This window comes from Impatiens glandulifera, chromosome 9, assembly GCF_907164915.1.
Source record: "Impatiens glandulifera chromosome 9, dImpGla2.1, whole genome shotgun sequence".
In the NCBI taxonomy this organism is placed as follows: Eukaryota; Viridiplantae; Streptophyta; class Magnoliopsida; order Ericales; family Balsaminaceae; genus Impatiens; species Impatiens glandulifera.
This window is the reverse complement of record NC_061870.1, coordinates 34,040,264-34,059,849: the sequence shown is the minus strand read 5'-3', so window position 1 is coordinate 34,059,849 and position 19,586 is coordinate 34,040,264. Positions and strand designations below refer to the sequence as shown.

At 32.5% G+C, this 19,586-nt stretch overlaps 3 protein-coding genes across 4 annotated transcripts; 1 reads left to right on the top strand and 2 right to left on the bottom strand.

The window, feature by feature from the left end:
* Positions 1–158: 158 nt before the first annotated feature.
* On the bottom strand, positions 159–10,178 carry LOC124914938 (cell division cycle protein 27 homolog B). Its single transcript, XM_047455571.1, has 16 exons — positions 9,778–10,178; positions 9,364–9,436; positions 9,100–9,209; positions 8,950–8,996; positions 6,698–6,795; positions 5,299–5,612; positions 4,457–4,612; positions 3,611–3,824; positions 2,889–3,097; positions 2,739–2,804; positions 1,923–2,042; positions 1,653–1,729; positions 1,353–1,472; positions 1,026–1,245; positions 551–832; positions 159–460 (listed from the first exon to the last, which is right to left on the bottom strand). Exons 1-16 carry the CDS (start codon positions 9,880–9,882, stop codon positions 410–412), a joined length of 2,262 nt encoding a protein of 753 aa, XP_047311527.1. The 5' UTR covers positions 9,883–10,178; the 3' UTR covers positions 159–409.
* Positions 10,179–13,841: 3,663 nt separating this feature from the next.
* LOC124914608 lies at positions 13,842–15,444 on the top strand. Its single transcript, XM_047455195.1, has 2 exons — positions 13,842–14,197; positions 14,287–15,444. The coding sequence occupies exon 2, from the start codon at positions 14,330–14,332 to the stop codon at positions 15,299–15,301; it is 972 nt and encodes a 323-aa protein (XP_047311151.1). The 5' UTR covers positions 13,842–14,197; positions 14,287–14,329; the 3' UTR covers positions 15,302–15,444.
* A 106-nt stretch (positions 15,445–15,550) lies between these two features.
* On the bottom strand, positions 15,551–18,706 carry LOC124915254 (phosphatidylinositol 4-kinase gamma 1-like). 2 transcript variants are annotated; one of them, XM_047455937.1, is made up of 4 exons: positions 18,510–18,706; positions 18,043–18,082; positions 17,860–17,966; positions 15,551–17,366 (listed from the first exon to the last, which is right to left on the bottom strand). In XM_047455937.1, exon 4 carries the CDS (start codon positions 17,269–17,271, stop codon positions 15,943–15,945), a length of 1,329 nt encoding a protein of 442 aa, XP_047311893.1. In that variant the 5' UTR covers positions 17,272–17,366; positions 17,860–17,966; positions 18,043–18,082; positions 18,510–18,706; the 3' UTR covers positions 15,551–15,942. The 2 variants fall into 2 exon arrangements, with proteins under 2 accessions (XP_047311893.1, XP_047311894.1); XM_047455938.1 differs by having other exon boundaries at positions 17,860–17,912.
* Positions 18,707–19,586: the final 880 nt, after the last annotated feature.

Genomic DNA, 19,586 nt, shown 5'->3' with positions numbered 1-19,586 from the left:
AAATAGCAAACTTATTTTAAAATACAAATGAACAAAGACAGTAAAAATTGTAACTCTTGAAAGGGTTACTAGTTTCCTAAGTAAATAAAAATGTAAAAACAAAAATAACTGTGAATATCTGTAATGTAAGCTTAGAAAACAGTTAGAAAAACTGATTGAAATTAAAAATGAGATTACATGGATTAATAGTAAAGTATTGCTGGTTAGATGAGCAAAATATCTCACCAATAATAAAACATCATACAGTAAAAAGATAAAGAAACTGACTACTGATACACTACTAACAGAAAATCATATTAAATCATCTGTGCCGTTCTGCAGTTAACTTCTCTCTGTTTTTTTTTTTCCTTTTTCGGTTCCATCTTCGCACGAAATCTAGGTCTGAAGGTTTACAGAGTAATAATATTACCTATAAAGGACCGTCTAATTCATCTGGTACATGCATCTTCTCAATCGCAGCCTGTTAGGAGACATTATATGAATTGATTGCGGGTAATCTAAACAATAAGTGATTTCAAATTATATGAGTTGGGAGAAGAATGGAAATTACCTTAATAGTAGCAACATCAGTTGCAGGAGGTTTAAGATCGAGTGCAAATCCAAAGTGAAGCATGGCCATATCAAAAGCATTGCGCCTTTCGTAAATCTTACCCATCAATGCATAAACACTGCTTTCGTGTGGAGCATACTCTTTCAGTTCATCTAGAACATTAAGAGCATCGTCAAACCGTTCCATGCTCACAAGTATTCTAGCTTTGTGATACATTGGTACTGGGTTCTTCTTATCTGCTAATATAGACTTATCCATCATCTTCAAAGCTTCATCATTTCTCTGTCAATTTTCCACTTAAATAAATAAATCCGCCATTTTGCTACCATTTTTTTTATATTTGCCAACAATCGTCGAGAAAAAAAGAACACTGTATGATAGTGTGATTAAAAAGAATGATCATGATCCAAACAAAAAAATAATAAAACTCATTTCAAATTTTATATTTGACGATTTTCTAATAATACTCACGAACCTTCAAACCATGGAATGCTATCCCTAGATAACACATTATGACGGAAGAACATGGATTGATTTGAAAAGCCATGTGAAAGTGATGCTCAGAAAAATCAAGTTTCTCTTGTCGCAGGTAGATCATGCCTAGACCATACCAAGCATTATAGTGTCTTGCGTCAATTCTAAGAGCAGATTGATAACTCTTAATTCCATTTTCAAAATCCTCAAGCAACACATATCTGCAAAACAGAAAAGTGCATCATCTTTACCAGGTCAATTATTTTTACCCAGAGTATTAAATAGTTCTGGTAATGAGTTATTTAGGTAAAACAGAATTTGCCCATACTCGTGACCACAAAGGGTATATGCGTAAGTGAATCTTGGATTCAAATGTGTAGCTCGTTGGAAAATCTTAAGGGCTGTTTCATGGTCTTTCTGCAAGCTATAGCAATTTCCCAAAGCACACCTGTCATATTTATGCAGTTGACAATTATAAGAGAAACATCAAAAGATGCAATTTCATTCTTGCAATTTCTTCACGTGAAGGAAAATCAAAACAGACTAGATCTCCAAGTGGGAGTAAGCTAAAGTAACTAACAAGAACATTGAACCTCTAAAGAATTTTCATAAAAGATCAAGGAAATACCAAGATTGAGGAGATAGGCGGTCAGTTGATGTCAACTCCTGAGCCAGATAACTTAACTTCATGTCTTTCTTCAGATGCTGCCGAAGAGGGGGAAAATTAAGTCATGTAACCTCTGTACATTATATGTTATTAAATAAGTTCATGGCTATGGTAGTTTGTGTGAGGTCTTGCTTTGTATTATCTTGCCAGATTATAGGATTGTTTTTCTCTTCAAGTTAAGCTCTCATCCTTAATACAATATTCTTTATAAATCAAATAAAAACAACTTACAAATAAAACTGTAGAATATATGTCCATTCCCTCTAAAGCATATGGAGATGCCAGACGGGCGAGACTGAATGTTCGATCAGCTTCAAGATAATCCACTAGTTCAAAGTTCAGTTTGCCAACCTGCATAATAAATTCTCACATCAATATTTGGATAATTGTAAGAGTCTTGGTTCAAAGAACGGATTAGTCACCAAAGTAAGAAGTTTTACATAATATAAAATAAAGCTAAGAGCAGGCAAAGATGGGTCAATTATTCTATACCTTGGGACAAAACTTTAGTAATGACAATATGAGCCTATGTGGAAACTAGTATTTTGTCACAACATTCTGTAGCACAGTCACGATCCCGTTGGAAAGACGCCAAAGTCAAAAGAATGTTTTCGATTCTGAATCATTATTGAGTGATTTTTTGCTTCATTTGGTATAAAGCTTATTTTTGGATCACTATCCAGATTATTTATAGATCATGATTCACATTATATTTTCCAGATCATAAAATGTGATACAAAATGTTAAAATAGGCTCATGTGTTTTGATATAAATGGACTAGCACATAGGAGCAATTAAAGGGTAGAAGCAAATCAAGTCCTTAAAGAGATGAGACAACTCTATTTCATGTTTGGCTCAATCAATTCTATGGAACATTCTATCCATCATCCATACATAAAGGCACCGAGGTAAAATGGTGATGCTATGTGTGGGCATAGAATAAAGATACAGATATTTTGCTATCCATAATGCAAATTAAAAAATAAAAATAAATAAATAGACCAATTGCATGCTTGGCAACAAGATTAATTAATGACAAAGTATTACCTGAGAAAGCACCCATCCTGTATTGTAATGCTTGGGAGGAAGTCTCAAAAATGTATCCAATGCATCCTGTTCCATTCAGATAAACATACAAAGTTCCAAGATAGTAATAGGAATAGAAGATGAATTATCTTAAATAACCAACATTTCTACCTGGCATCGGTATATGCAGGAAAGTCTAAATCCCTCTCCAAGAACTTTTAAGAGGTCTAAAAGTTCTGCAGTGCCTGTTGAAACTTTTGAACTATGTGAGACAACCTCGCACATTGGCATTGTAGATAATTCTTGCTCCAAAGTTCTCATATTACATGAAGAAGTAGACAAACTTGTTTGAGAATCATCAAAAGAATCCTGGCGCATCCCTATAAGAAACAATATTGTGGGTTTTCTTAAATATTTTATTGCAGAGAGAAATGCAAATGATTTCAAAATTATTCACCGTACAGGAATGATTAAATTGATGCATTAGACTCCAAAATAATACTATGTAATATCACTATACAAACTTAAGACAGCAGTGAAATTATGCGACCAATATGCTCTAATTAGTTTTTTCCTCAACAAGGAGATTTACAAACTCATGTTTCATGAAAATAAGTTTAGCTGTTGAATTGGCTAAGGAAATTACCAGAATAAAGTTTAAATAACATAGATTCGGGACAAAAGAAAATAACATCACTATGGTACAAAATGGGATGATGTTGGTACAAGTAATAAATGTGCAATACAGTACCTAGCACTCTATCCGATGCACGAATTTACTAGCTCGGATTCAAAAATATTAATTGGAGCTCAATGATGCATAAATTCAATGTCAGGTCATGGAATAATAATAAAATCAGTCAATTACTAAGGCGTTTTAACAGATTCATCACCTTCACTAATGTTGTGTTCATTGTTCCACGACTGTCCCTTGCGAATGGTAACAGACCGAAATGTTACAGAATTCAACTTAGAAACACCTTTAGAAGAATGATTAGTCCCATTTCCAGACACACCAGAAGTGCTCGAATTATTACTGCCCACTGCGTCTCCGGCAAGTCTTGAACTTCGACGAGGACCAGAATCAGGAAACAGTCTACCTGATATCTGAAACCAAATCATACAAAATCAAAGCTGTGGGTATTGCCTGATATAATTTGCAAACCTCAGTGCAAAAACATGTATAAACCATACATAAAGAAACCAATAATTAGATGGAAAGAATACTGGTAAACAAACATGAGATAAAAAATTAAAATATAAGTAAAGAAGGTAAATAATATGGCAATGATACAACATAATTAAACACTATAGGAGGAGGGTAAAACTAGAAATTAGAAACAGACATTATATAAGCCATTTCGTAAAACCTAACCAAGACATCTGAGAACAAGCCAGAAATACAAGCATATAATAGACATGAAAAGCCAAAATAACTGCTATCAAATTACAGAGGATATCAATGTACTGCTACAATGTACCCAGAACATAGGTATGTTACCAAGGCAGGTAAAATATAGATTACATGACCAAGCTCTTCCCTGGCATTAACTCCTAAATGGAAGGTGAATCTCACATCACAGATACTTAGTTGAAGTTAAATACATGTAAAAGAAATTACGAGTAAAGAATTTCCAAGGAAAAAGAAAAAAATAGGCAAATAAATGCAGACAAGTTAGCATATCATGACAACTAGTTAATGATTGAAGATTGGGAAATTTTAAGAGAACATTTTTTACCTTTCGCAGTTTCCCTTCATCTACAAACTTTCTTCGAGGGGCCTGAAAAGTGGAGTTCACAGTTGATCTTGGCGCACCATCAGTACTTGTTGAATTCGGATTTGGACCATTATGCTGCAGAAGTTTTCCCACAGGGGGTGGGGCAATACCTGACAACTGCAAATAAATAACAGCTAAGAAAAGAAATGATTTATCCTCACCTACATATCATGTTTATTCATTATGAAGAGGCATTTTTTTGTTAATACAGAATTGTTAACCCATAACTCTAATAAAACGTTTATTGGTTAACTGTTGCAAAAAAAAATCTTATCCATAAATGATAACCAAAAATCAAATAACAAAATACTTTGACATGCATCACAATTGCAAGAGCTTGCTTCGAAATGGTCCAAATGTTAAGTGGCTAACTCCATAAGTACTTAAACTATTTAATCTGGATTTGATTACGGGAAACTTTGCAAAACTTGAAGAACAAAGTAATAAAACCACAAATTTTATATGCCCAAAGACAGTACTAATCCAACATATCTCAATCACAATACGTATTCACTACATTCATGCTTATTTATTGGATACCATTATTTATAAGAAAAAATTATTGGTGGAAATCAGGCTAAAATCCATCATCAATAGAATTTAAATAGGTGAGTTAGTTTTGATAATGAACATGTTACAACATGAATCAGGACATGTGCAGACTTCAATTTTATATTTCTGGGGCTGGGACTGCTGGTTATTTTACTTTGAATGATTCCTCTTTCCAGTAGATTCCAATTCAGCATTAAGACTAAACTGGTGGTGTGAAGTAAAACTGAAAACACTATGCTGCGTCAGAATACCTGTGTGGACATAGGAGAAGGAGTATTATAAAATGAAATGCCCGCAGGAGCACCATTTAGACTCTGACTGGCAGTTCCACCAGATGTAACCGCTCCATAATAATTCCCAGGAATATCCCGTATGTTGTTGACAGTTAACGGTTTTACTTGCCTTTGACTGAGATCTTCTAAGCCAAAGTTTCTAGACAATATTATATTATGATCATCTGCAGCTGCTTGTGAATTTTGTTCTGCAACTAGATGATCCAACTGCTGCTTTTGTAAACAAAGAGCAGCCGCTTCGCCAAAAACAAGAGTCGCATCTTCAGCAGCGCCTACAATTTCCAAGGTAGATATATTGACTCAAAGGATGTACTGAAATCAGAATTTCATAATGCAAAAAACATAAACTAGCATTTAGGTCGTACCAATATACAACCATGGCTCTATCTTCAGACAGAAGTTTATGCATTAGAAAATAAAACTGTACAAACTGCAAGGTGAATTGCAATTTATTTAATTTTCGCTCAGAGAATTGTAATGTATTTGCTCTAAATAAAATATTGCGTCACTGTAATAGTATACATCAGTGGAGGCACAACACATTTTCATAAAGCAGGAAAGTTCAGACCCAGATTTAAAATCATGAAGCGACGAATCACTTTCCTAGACATGATATGCTTAAGCCACATAACAGATGCATACAAGGAACACCTACCAATAAACTGGCACTTGAGAAATCCACTATGTAACAAGAGAACTAGAGATGATAACCTTCTTCTAGTTATTGATTTAAATAATAGAATGATTGACAAAATCAAATATCTTCAGTAAGAAAATCTTGCCCAAATATGAGAGGACTGAAGATATGAAACTGAAAAGATGTCAGAAAACTCAATGATAAAATGTCAATCCATGTATGAAATTCCAAGCATCGTAAATACAAATAAACCAAGTTTTTGTTTTTTAGTGTCAAAATAAGTGTTGTATAATGTTAAATTGAGTTATCTACAGGTGAGTAATGGTAAGCATTAAGCATATGTTTCGGCACTTGTTTGCTAAGCCAGTCTGCACCCATGTTTGGTAAGGCCCACACTCCAAAGTGTGCATGCACCCACATTTGAAATATAACAACCATATAGGGAAAGAAGATCCAGGTTGTCCTAATATGGGAGCTAGATAAGTTTCTTCATATTACTTGTCACTAGTGCTATTAGAAAGATTATGGCATTAATATCGATCAGTCCACTAGACTTCATAACTAGTTCACAAAGCCATCCACACACCAAAAAAAATTAAAAGTGTGGCATGCTATTTCAACCATTGTGAGTCATGCTCAAATAAGTTGATAATGAGCTAGTCGAATCAGGTTTAAAATTAAAAAATGTAAAGCAATGATACAACCTATTTGTGTACACACCTAGAATGCAAAGCTCCTCATAAGCAACCCAAAGTAATGGATCTAGTGTCAACGCTTGCTTAAAGTGGTGAATAGCACTCTTCCTTCTATCTGTATATCTGTAAGCAAAAAGAAAAAAGCATTTTAACTGGCTGTAAAAGATGATGCATGTGTTGAAATTATAGCTTCCATGTGTAAAGAGCCAGCACAAGAAAAAATTATAAATTATAGAGTAAAGAAAATGAGATAGTCAAGGAATGAAGAAAAAATTCAATGAAAAGGGTATTTAGGAAAATCAGGAGTACAAAAATATAGTTTACTAGAGAGCAAGATAATCATACATTGATATGATAAGTAGTAACAGTGAGACAGTGCATACATCAAAAAGTAAAATAAAGGAAGCATAACCACAATTATAATTATCAAACCCAACCTTTAAGTAATTAAACATGGTAACTATAATGATAAAAGCTAACTTAAGAAAATGATAATTAACATTGTAATCAAACCAGAGAAAAATTACTTTAAATAGAATGGATCATGTTGATTAACTCTCTTTTAGAAAAAAATCAGATGTATTATGATACGAAAGGAAGGGTGAATAGAGGTATAGTAGTATAAACAGATAAGGAGTTGTTTAGTCTAGTACGATGAATTTAGTTGAAGTTCTATTTCCATCCTCTTAGTTCTCTCTCTTTAGTTGAAGTTGTATTTCTCTCCTCTTAGTTCTCTCTCTTCTCACCTAAACGTAATTCTTCACTTCCTCATCTTATATAATTATAACCACCAGTTAGGGTTTTCTCTTCTCATCTACTTCTATGAAATCATTATATTTCTCATCTCAATTCTAGATTTGTATGCATCATTGACATGACTACTAAATAGAACTTCAGCTAAGTTCATCATATACTACTATACAACTCATTATCTATTTATACTACTATACCGCTTACCACCCTTCCTTATAACCTAACCCGTCCTCTCGTATCATATTATTTTGGATATCCTTACTTTAACTCCTCTTCACATTTTAAACAACAGCGATATCATTTAAATAAACATGATTATGCCAATCTTTCCGATTTAGAATTATAAAGCTCTGAACAAAAATTCAAGACTATAGACAGATTTTCCATAATCTTTTCACTAGGAAGAATTAATGATAAATGAAGTGTGAAATTAGTAATTCTTATACTCAAGCGCATAGACCTATAGGTGCGTCATAGGAGTCATCGTACTGGGATCGTAAAGAATCAAAATACCTAATACAAAATGGCAAAGAAATACAAAATGGTGTTTGGAAACACGGAACAAAAAATAGTCCTTATTTCTCTGAAGTTCAAATAACACTCGAATAATAAGTAATTGGGACTTGTGGAATCATTGATAATGAGATTTTAACTCTTTATAGATTGTGACATATATCTTGTGCTACACGTTACATAATAATGCCATTTTTATGTCGTATTCTATATATTCTGGCATTTTGCAATGCTTTTGCTGTAAATTAGTACATATTGGATATTACAGATCCTTACTTAGATTAGTTACTAATCAAGAGTAGTTTATTATCCGTCACTACGGATTTAGATATATCCTAGAGGATGAAAGCATGTATTTAAAGAGAAAACTTTTTAATAGAAGTTATCTTATGCTTCACGTTACATAATAATGCCATTTTTATGTCGTATTCTACATATTCTGGCATTTTGCAGTGCTTTTGCTGTAAATTAGTACATATTGGATATTGCAGATCCTTACTTAGATTAGTTACTAATCAAGAGTAGTTTATTATCCGTCACTACGGATTAAGATATATCCTAGAGGATGAAAGCATGTATTTAAAGAGAACACTTTTTAATAGAAGTTAACTATTTCCTTCAATTTTTGCAGATATGTTATCAAAGTCAACTTGGAAAGGACTACCCAAATATTGACATATGAGAGCCTCTACATTCTAGGGGAACACACTAGGTCTCCACCCATTGCATCCTGTCTCTCCAGTACTCTTTGACAATTAGTAATAATTTTATAAATTAGGTAACCCCCATTCATGTTCAAGCATAGAATATCCACTAAATTTCAAAGTCTTAATAATGACCAGCATGTTGATATTGATCTAAATCATGAGAAGTGGAATCGTATCAAGACCTATGTGCACAGAGACAAGGTGAAGAAATATGTAAAAGATTTGAAGTGTACTACATGCAAAATAATATAAGCAGACGTGAAATAACGTTGCATAATGTGTATGGTGGTTCAGAAATGATTACCTATAAATACGCGCAAGAAGATAATGACCTGATGCACCATTTGGAACCTATCTTGCCAAGATAAACAATAATGAGGAAATAGGAGAATGCCTTTGTTCAACTTCAATTTATAATTTAGATTAAATAATTTCCCATTAGCAAGTGATCTACCTCAGCCCCAGGCTCATTGGCAGGACATAACGCTGCCTCAGCTTCGACAAGAAGGTCCATCTGAAAGCATGATAACGCGAACAAGTAACGGGATTGCGCCATGAGAGTTCCTTCATATAGGAAGAGTAAATTGAGTCCAATTTGTAGAGAACAACAAAGAAAAGGGAAATGCTAACACACAGATTCAATCAAACCATGGTAATATGATACAAGTAAATTAGGGGGAAGTAATGGTCAACAAACCATGGTAATATGGTTAAGTACCTTTCAAGATATAATAGGCAGAGTAAGCTTGATTGTTCTGTAAGTAGCAGGCAGCAAGTAACTGCAGATTTGTCTGGATTAACCACATTAAAGAATCATATAAGTGAAGATGATTTAATCAAATGAAAATCTGGTTCAGAAAAAAGAAAAACTCTTATGATCATAAAGCTACATGCAGAGATCCAAAGCCATTCTTGTGAATAATAATGATGATTCAAGGCATCATCACACTCTTCTTCTCTGATCAAGTAAATTGTTGATAAGATCCAATAATCTAATTTAATCTAATCTATACCAAATGAAGACTTGATTTTTTCTCTCATACATACCTACACCAATTTCCCCAACCCAATTGTAAGCTTTAGCGGAAATCAAAATCTATATACATTATTGTTCCAATTGAAGGAAACTGACCTCCGATGGGAACTCGGCGCATAGGCGTTCGCACATGAAAATGGCGTTCTTGTACGTGAAGTGACGGAGACTATTCTGAACACAATCAACAAGTATAGCCTCCATAGTTTATAGTACAATCTATAAACCTACAAGGAAGATAAAATTAAAAAAAGAATATCCTACAGAGGGTGAGGAGAAGCGGGAGGAAGTGGGTTTTTGAATCAATAGATAGATTAGATAGATAGAAACCCTAGAAAGAAAATTAAGGGAGAAAAATGGATGTAGAAAGAGAGATTGATTAATGGAGTCGGGAATTCGCCGGAGCAAATCGAATAAGTAAGAAAGAAGGAAAGAGTGAAGCCGCTCGCTAGGTCGCTCGCTCGCAGTCGAAAACCAGACAGACTACTGAATTCAAATTTTTTGATGATCTTCACTTCTTTGTCATTTTCTTTTCTTTTTATTTTCAAAATATTTCATCATGTTTATTATGCTGGTCTGATTTTGAGATTTTCTTATCATTTTTATTTTTTTTTATATTTTATTATTTAAGATTGCAAAATAATTGAGATTTGTTTGTGGGTGATTTTATACCTAAATTTCTTTCAAATAATATACTTTTTAATAATTTACATCAAATATAATTGTTTATTTAAATAACTTAAAATCAAACAAAATATATGAATAACATCATATAAGTTAAGATCTATAAAATTTGGAATAAATCAGATGACAAGGATAAGTTATTCTTTTGTTTATTTTTAACTAAATAATAATTCACTAAGAGCTCGTTTGATTTTGGTTATAGGGATTTTTAAGTTTTTATTCCAAAAAAAAAATTGATAAAAAAATATGTTATTTAGATTTTTAATTGATTTAATTTTTACAAAAATATATTTTAATTTAAAAATGAAATGAAAATATTTTAGTTAATTAGAGAAAAATATTTATGCCAAATTTGAACCCAAACTCTAGGTTGAGTTGGTTATGGGTTTGGGTTTTGACAAAAGAAAATATTTAATAAAAATAAACAAATTAATATCTTATTGAGATTTATTATTGGGAAATTAATTATTATTAGATAATACAAATTAACATAAAAGATTAAAATAAGTTAAATAATTAAATGAGAAACTAAATATTCAATAATTTGACAAATTTTAAAAAATTAATAATCTAACAATCTTAAAATATGTCGAGATAACTACAAATATAAAAAAAAAAAAAAAAAAACTCCATAACAATGAGTGAATAAATAAATCAAGTTTAACAAATCAATAATGAAGTGTTGGGAGAATCTCTATTAAAAAAAATGAAACGGTAATTAAATTTGTCATTGTCAATAGTTTGATAAATAATGCCGAAAAATGTTTCGTAATGTAATAACTCACTATCTACCTATATGGTCGAAATAATGAAAATCCCGTACAAAATAAGAGGGTATAATATAAGAGGGATTTTAAATGGAATATCAACTTAAAAAAACTATTTATTAAACAAAAAAATAAATAACTCCAAATCTGGTAATTTCATCTCATTGCTGTTAAAAACGAGACGTACACAAATTTGAGAAAATATCACTAAAACAATTGACCGGTTTGAATAACAAACGATCTACTCAAAGCTACAATTTTTATTCGACGAAAAATCCGATTCGACCAAACAAGATGACGTCCCACCGAACAAAATACAACAGGACAAGAACAAAATGAATTTTTTATATTCTTTTGAAGATTTTTACAGAGAAAATTAAACAATATAATATTTTATTTATTGAGATATTATGTTATACGAAATAATGCTATGAAATACATTTTAATTAGGTATATATTAAGAAATTTAATAATTTATATTCGTTGAAACAAAACTTCACTTCAATTGTATGTGTTTCCAAACAAAGCTTGATAATAAGCATGTTAGAGACTATTATTATTATTATTATTATTATGTCAAGTTGATTTTACATTGGTTCATCAAAGTTGTTCATAAATTTATTTTAGTCACCTATCTGACTTAGTTTAAATCCCAAAATACTCCTCAAAACATGTTTAACATAAGAGCAATTCAAGAGATATGAAATAGTTAAATAAGTCTTTCAAATTTTTGTAATGCCTTATTTTAAAATACAAACCTCATTATCAAAAGTTTTAAAGTTTGAGCTTTACCATTACCATCTATAGAACATTACCTTCATCCCATTAATAAAACAAAACCCTTCTTTATTTGTTTTAAATGGAATAAAAATGTGTAAACATGCACAATTGATATTCATTGGACAAAACAGTGAAGGATGACTTAAACTTGGTTAAGGGTTAAATAAAGACTATATGTGTGTGACAAATTGAATTCCCTTATAAAATTACACTATTTCCGATGCTATAAAATATAAATTATGGAAAATTGTTAAAACACATTAAGACCATCAAGTAAATTGTTAAAACTAAAGTTAAACACTTTAACTAATAAAAAATTAACTACTTAAGTTACTGAAATGGGATCTAAATGTTGTTACAAGCCTCAATATGCAATAACCATATTTTGAATCTTATAATAATTTATTAAGTCTTGTCCTTTTATTGTTGTAATGCCCTCTATTTTATTATTATTATTTTTGACTAATTATTTATATTATATATATATATTTTTGATGTTCTATTTAAATTTTGAAATGAGCTTCCTTAAAATGAAACTAATATATATATTTATTTTTTTAATTCAACACAAAAATGAGACATTTTCGGAAAAAAATATATATTTCTACATTTTTGAACACAACACCATAAGAAGAAGACATAATTGGTTGAAGAATCTAAAAGACTAAAACATCTTATTTCTTTTTTTTTTGCTAGAATATACACTAATATATATGAAACAAATTTCTTCTTTCTTCAAACTTAGATCAAGATGTGAATGTTACAAAGAAAGCAATGAGGAAAGCAATTTCATACTTCTCCCAATTAGTAAATGAGTATATGTTTTACTTCTTTTTTTAAAGATCCAGGTATTTATTTCATACTTCTCCCAATTAGGCAATAAATATATGTTATACTTGTTTTAACCATTATATATAATTTACACACATATATATATATATATATAATATTTATTTTAAAACTCTTACATAACTTTTTAATCATCCCAATATCATAAAAATATTATTTTATAAAAAATGACACAAATTTATTTGTCAAAGTTTCTGATTAAGATTTATTTTATGTAGCATAATTTAAAATTTTATCAAAATATAATTTGTTTATTATATATATAATTTTTTTTTAAAAAGTTCATATGAATTTAATCATATGTTTTATACTAAATACAAATAAGATCATTTATATTTTAAAATTTTAAAAATATTGGGATTGTGATAATACAAAATACTAAGCTCTAAAAACTAATTTTAATTATTATTAAAGTAAAAATGAGTTCGTATATATTTGTTAACAAATGTATAATTGATAAAATATCTTTTAAGTAAAAAGTTAAAGAAAAATATAAAAAATAGATTTTTTTTTAAACAATTATTTTTTTGCTAAAAGATTTTTTTTTTTTTTTTGACACTTAGAAAAATCTTAGAATATTTTTGTCAAAATCACATTAACCATCACTTCTAAAATTGGTCAAAATAAAAAAGTAAAATGAATTTTGATAAATACAACTATATTTTTTAAGAAAATTTTATACAAATATAATATGACTAACATTGTAAGAGACTAGTAGTAAACAAAAGTAGGAAAAAGTGTTGGATTTAAGAAATAGAAAAAGTGGAAAAAAAGTCTAAACAAATATGCTATCTTCAATGGGACTTCAATTAATTTACCTTTAACGGATATATCATTCTCCACGTGAAGTGGGCTCCATGCCGACATGCAAGAAGAGCCTAGTTTTCCTTTCATTATTTTCATTTATTAATATATTTTTTTTATAAAATAATATTTTAAAAATTGATTATTATTGTAAAAGTAATAAAATAATAATAATAATATTATAAAGAGAGAAAGTATATAATTATTTATATATATATATATAATTGCCGTATTAATGGAGTAGTTGCGGTTGCGCGTGCAGAAAACCAGTAAAGTCTAATTAAGCTCTTCAATGCCGTTTCTCATAATTCAATTCCGTCTTCTTCTTCTTCATCAGCTCACTCTCTCTCTCTAGTTGCAGGTTTCATTTCCTTTTCAATATTGCAGCTGTTAGAGTCTGAGCCGTGAATTACCATTTTCATACATACAACTAGCATTTACATTCCCCAATTTTGTCCCTTATTGTATCAACGAGGAGGAGGAGGGCCCCTCCTCCTCTCTCTCATCCCCCCCTTCACCCCAGAATTAGGGGTTTCCTCATTCGCGATTCTCATCCCTTCTTCTTCTTCTTCGCACCACCACCACCACCGATCAGATCCAACTTCTCATCAATCCGCCAAGTCTCACAGATTGAGGTAATTACACTCCAGCGATTTCCTCCTTTCTTCTTTTTCTTCTTCTTCTGAATTGTAACTTGTAAATCGTACGTATTCCGTTTCTACAGAAGTACGCACGCCAACTGTTTGTGGAATTGAACTACTTTCACAATGAAGGATTTCCCTTCATGTTTCGGTGAAAATGCAGTTCAGGTTTCCGATTTCTCATCCTCATCCTCATCCTCCGGTGCTGGTGGTGGTAGCAGCAACAAAACCGGTCATAATCTAGTTACTAATGTTTACCAATGCGAATTAGGTCGTCATCATCATTCCTGCTTCATTACTATTGGATGGAGTAAGAATTTGATTGGTCAAGGGTTTAGCGTTGGAATTGATGATACTAAAACAGATCAATGCCTCTGTAAGATTGATATAAACCCATGGCTCTTCTCCAAGAGGAAAGGATCAAAAACTCTAGAAGCCTATTCAACTAAAATTGACATCTATTGGGATCTATCATCCGCCAAGTTTATTGGTTCCAGTCCCGAACCATTTGAAGGATTCTATGTTGCCATTGCCACCGATCAACAAATGATTCTTCTTCTAGGAGACATGCCACCAAAAGAAGCTTTCAAGAAAACATCACCCACAACAACTAATTATGCATATCCTCCACCAACAACACTTCCCTTTGCCAAAAGAGAACACATTTACGGGAAGAAGAATTTCAGCACCAAGGTTCGATTCTGCAGCAGCATCAACGGTTATCTTCATGACCTTGCAGTCGAGTGTGACACCTCCGGTTTTGTTTCAGATCCTTGTTTGGTGATTCGGGTGGACAGCAAAATCGTTATGCAGGTGAAGCGTCTGCAATGGAAATTCAGAGGTAACCATACTATTTTGGTTGATGGGTTGGAAGTTGAAGTGCTTTGGGATGTTCATAACTGGCTCTCCGGTTCTTCCTCGAATGGAAATGCTGTTTTCATGTTCAAGACCATTGTTTCGGCTGAGAAACAACAGTGGACTAGCCGTGAACTGGTGTTGTCCGACCAAGACTCGTCGTGGTCTCAAAGAATTCTCGACACTCGATCTCAACAAAATCAAGGTTTCTCGTTGATTTTGTATGCTTGGAAGATGCTATAAAGAAAATTAACCAACACTTTTATAGTGTTGTTCTCTATTTGTTGTATGAAATAGTGCCCTCTCCATTTGTTTCTTCTTTATTTGAGAACCATTATTATTGTGCAAACAACAACAACAAACAAGGCATATTATATGTTTCCTAATCTATTGAATTTACTTGGGGTTATTTTAGATTAATCCCAAATAACCCAACCCAAGATCAAATAAGGCCTAACTAAAAAAATGAAACACTTAGTCATGAAATGGGCTAACTAAAGTTATCTTATTTGTCATCTCCAACAGAGATTCCCACAAAGTACATGATAATTTGGCAAGACAAAAAGGTGATCAGGCCAAGATTAGTTTACAATACTAAACCCTGGTGGTTTGTTTTACAAGGTTTAAGGGGAAAAACAAATAAAGATTTAAGAAAGGATGGCTTGATTCTGCCAATCACGTTTCCAATCCCCAATGCATGTACAGTACATACATATATACTATATATATATATATAATAACCACACATAGAATATATATTCTATATTTTTTCCTATGACAAATTTGGCTCGGCCCGTTAATCATATACAATTTCAAATATATATATATATATAGAGAGAGAGAAAGGTATGCCAGACTGAAAGAAATACCTTCTTCTATAAATTTCAGCAGCAATTTCCCTTCTTCTTCTTTCTTCCCTCAAAGAACTGTGGCAAGAGTTTTTCAAACACATTCAAGAACAGCAACCATTCCTCTTCACTCGCTTCTCCAAACGAGACCGCGCCTTCCTCCATGCAAATCATCGACGTAGCCTTTGCTCTCATGCAAAGACTCTCCAGCAAACTGAAACTTATTTCTTCCTCCCCGCTGTGATGATATTCGCGGGTCATCATTTCACCTATATCGGCAAGCGAAAGCCCTGCAATAACAGCTTGCTTTAAGAAAACAGTGCATACGACGAGAACCCGAATGGAGGACTCCCTAATGGATGGAACCTCGTTCCTGATAAGCTCTGCGTCTTTCGTGGGATCGAGATCCATTATGTAAGCAATTTCAGACTCTGAGAATGGAACCAACGCTTGAGGCCAATGCAGCCATTCGAAATATGGATCGTCGAGTTTCTCGGGCAAGCAAAGGCCGTGATCGATTGGCACGAGTTCCTTTTCCTTGACTAACATGTTCCCTGCATGCCTATCAAGATTGAGAAGACGGATGTCTAGAACTCCAATCTTATGAATAGAGGCCACAGAGAAGCATGAAGGTCCGAAATCTGCAGCATCGGATTCGTGGTCAACAAAGCACTGAACAGACATCATTTTATATTCAGAATGTGGTGTTGTAGGAAATATTGCATCAGAAGATATTCTGAGTAATGCAGTTGGAGGAACACCGGAAAATCCACCATGGTCGAGGAGGTAAGCTGCCAATTCACGTGGACCAGTTTCACCTATTCGTACGGAGGGACTTTTTCCAGGTCGACCAAGCATTCGTCCAGAAAAGCCTTTAGGACTTCCGGAAGCTATAGGTTCTTCTGTTGGCTTTATAACAGCAATGGTAGTACTAGTACCATTGTCTTGAATAGGCAGTAAGTAAGCACCACTTAGCCCACTTGAAGCTGGGACAGGGTCCGCAGAACCAGATTTTAAAGCTAGAATAACTTTTGTTATGAGAGCACGAGATTTTGGATCTTGGTGGCCACCGATTACCTCAATTCCTTCATGATTAATATTGAGATCTTCTTCTTCTTGGTTATAGGCAAGTACTGATAGACATGGTGTGGAGAAGCTTCTGTGGACACCGATATTATTAAGCTCATTAATGTCTTGCTGCTGCTGCTGCTTTAAGGGGCGAGATATGTTTGTCTCGTCAAATTCGAGAATGGAGTTGCTAAGGTGAGGATATGATTGGAGTCTGCATCTAGAAGGATTGACTATTGTTGACTTGAATTCGTGATGTTGATGATCAACTGCTACAGCCATCTTAAAGAATTTCATTGAGAATGGTGTAGGCTATAGAATAATGTCCAAAAGAGAAAGCTTGGAGCTTTTGGGACAGTTATGCTCCCCAAAGAACATGATCCACAAACGCTCTGCAAATCCATCACTCAGTTAATTAGTCACACAATCTCTTTCCAACAACTGAATGTTTACTAACTCTGTGGAATGCAATTATGCCACTTAAAAGTCATTATATTGAAGATTTAAGCCCTAATATATTATGTCATAAATCCTTTATTTCAGTCTTGTTTATGTCTTTTCCTGTCTGTTGCATGTTTTATTATCACTACATCTTCCTCCCAATCACATATTTCATTCAATTTTTCAGTACATGACATATCATTCATCATAAATAAAATACATAGATCATGCTATTAAAAGTAGTTAATAAACCTTCTTGAGTACACACTATATCATTCCACATCAAATGATCAAGGCACTAGACAACTGAAAATTATTAAACAAAATATCGCTTTATATCATAATGTAGATGAACTTTAACTTAGATCAGTTGTCCATGATTTCTTCATGTCAAAAAGTTATAAAAACAAAGATGAGGAGGATAAGTATGATATAGAGTCTTACTCATGCACCACTTCACAACTGAAAACCATGGAGCTTTTAGTTTCCATGATCACCTACAAAATACAGAGCCATCCATACTCATCAATGATTTAACAGTTGGTTGTCTCCTGCAAATAGTAAAATGGGGACACATAAATTGACCAGAACTAGTGACATATGAAAAACAAAAGTTGTGTTAGCTACCTGCAAATCCCTCGCTCCGCTTAGCAATCGCCACCATGTACTACAGAAGACCAAATTCTCAATTTTAGTTGTTTCTTAAAATTACATTATAAATATACTTCGTGTTTACCGTCTTTCAGATCTGTTACAATAAACTCGTATATACACAGATGCATGCACCTAATATTATTTTATCAAACTATAAACGCATGTTAAGCAAGTAATCAGAGTATATGTGATTATGGAAAAGAAAAATATGTTCGTATGAAGCTGAAACAAAATATCGACTAGATCATGATTGAAATTGAAAGATTAACATAGAAAATGAATCATCAAATCTCAAATCAGTATTGTGTATTCGTCACTGTAAGAAGAACATTAATCAATAAAATGCATGCATAAGTTCCATTTCCTCGATGATTTTGAAGCGAACATTAATATGCATATGATGAAATTGATGGCGGTCCGAGGAAGGGACGGAGACTAACCCTGAACACGGGCGAGGCATTCAGGGAGGCAAACGGCAACGGAAGAGCGAGCGAGCGAGAGAGAGAAAGATAGAAGAGAAAGGGATGGAGGAAATGATGAAATTGGTTTGCCCCAATCCCCGAAACCGATTACCCTTTCTTCTCTCCTCTCTCTCTCTCTCCCCCCGCCCCCTTCTTTTCTGTTAACTGTTTTTATCTAAATATATCAAACCCGGCCTATCCTCTCGCTCTTTGCGGAATATATATATACATATTTTTGGATTAAGTTATCAATATCAAAATAGTCCCTCAACTTTATACAAAACTCGCTAAATTTGAGACTCTAACTCAAAACTTTTAGGGCTGAGGTATCCACCTTTCCATGCTCGATGATATAATTTGTTTGCTAAAATTATTCTATTCATTTTTTTTTTTATTTTGACTGAGAGTCAAATATAGTGTTATTCATGATTAAAATTTTACGGATGATATATGCATGAAAAATATGTTGTAGTGTGATTATTCGTATTAGTCACGAAAATTTTGAATTAACAACTCACTTGTTTTTTCATTTTTTTAGAGATAACAAGTATATAAAGCATTTTGTAAAGTATTATTGTGATTAATTAGTCATACCAAAGTTTTAAAGTTTTAATTGACCTGACTAACTAATATGGTAGGTTACATAATTGAGTTAACATCTCTATTTTTTTTAATTATATAGTTTAAATAAATTATTGAACTTTCAATGATCGTTATCGTCTGGTTTGTATAATTTATAATGCTATTATAATGACATTTTCTGAAATTTGTTCAAAAAAAGTCGGTAGAGCCGGTCGGAGAGTTAATCGTTATTCTCGATGACCTACAAGTTCGACAACTTATTAAGTATTTTTTTCCTTTATTTCATATTTTTATCGCTGTGCTTAAACCCTTCTTATAATTTTTAATATACCTGTACTATTTTAAAGATATTAATTTTATACCATTAAAAATGAGTAATTAAAAAAAAACTCTAAAAAAAATGAACTTTGTGTTTTACTAGTAACTAGTAGTCTCACCTAAAATTTTAAATAGCTTAAAAGTAATATAAATCTA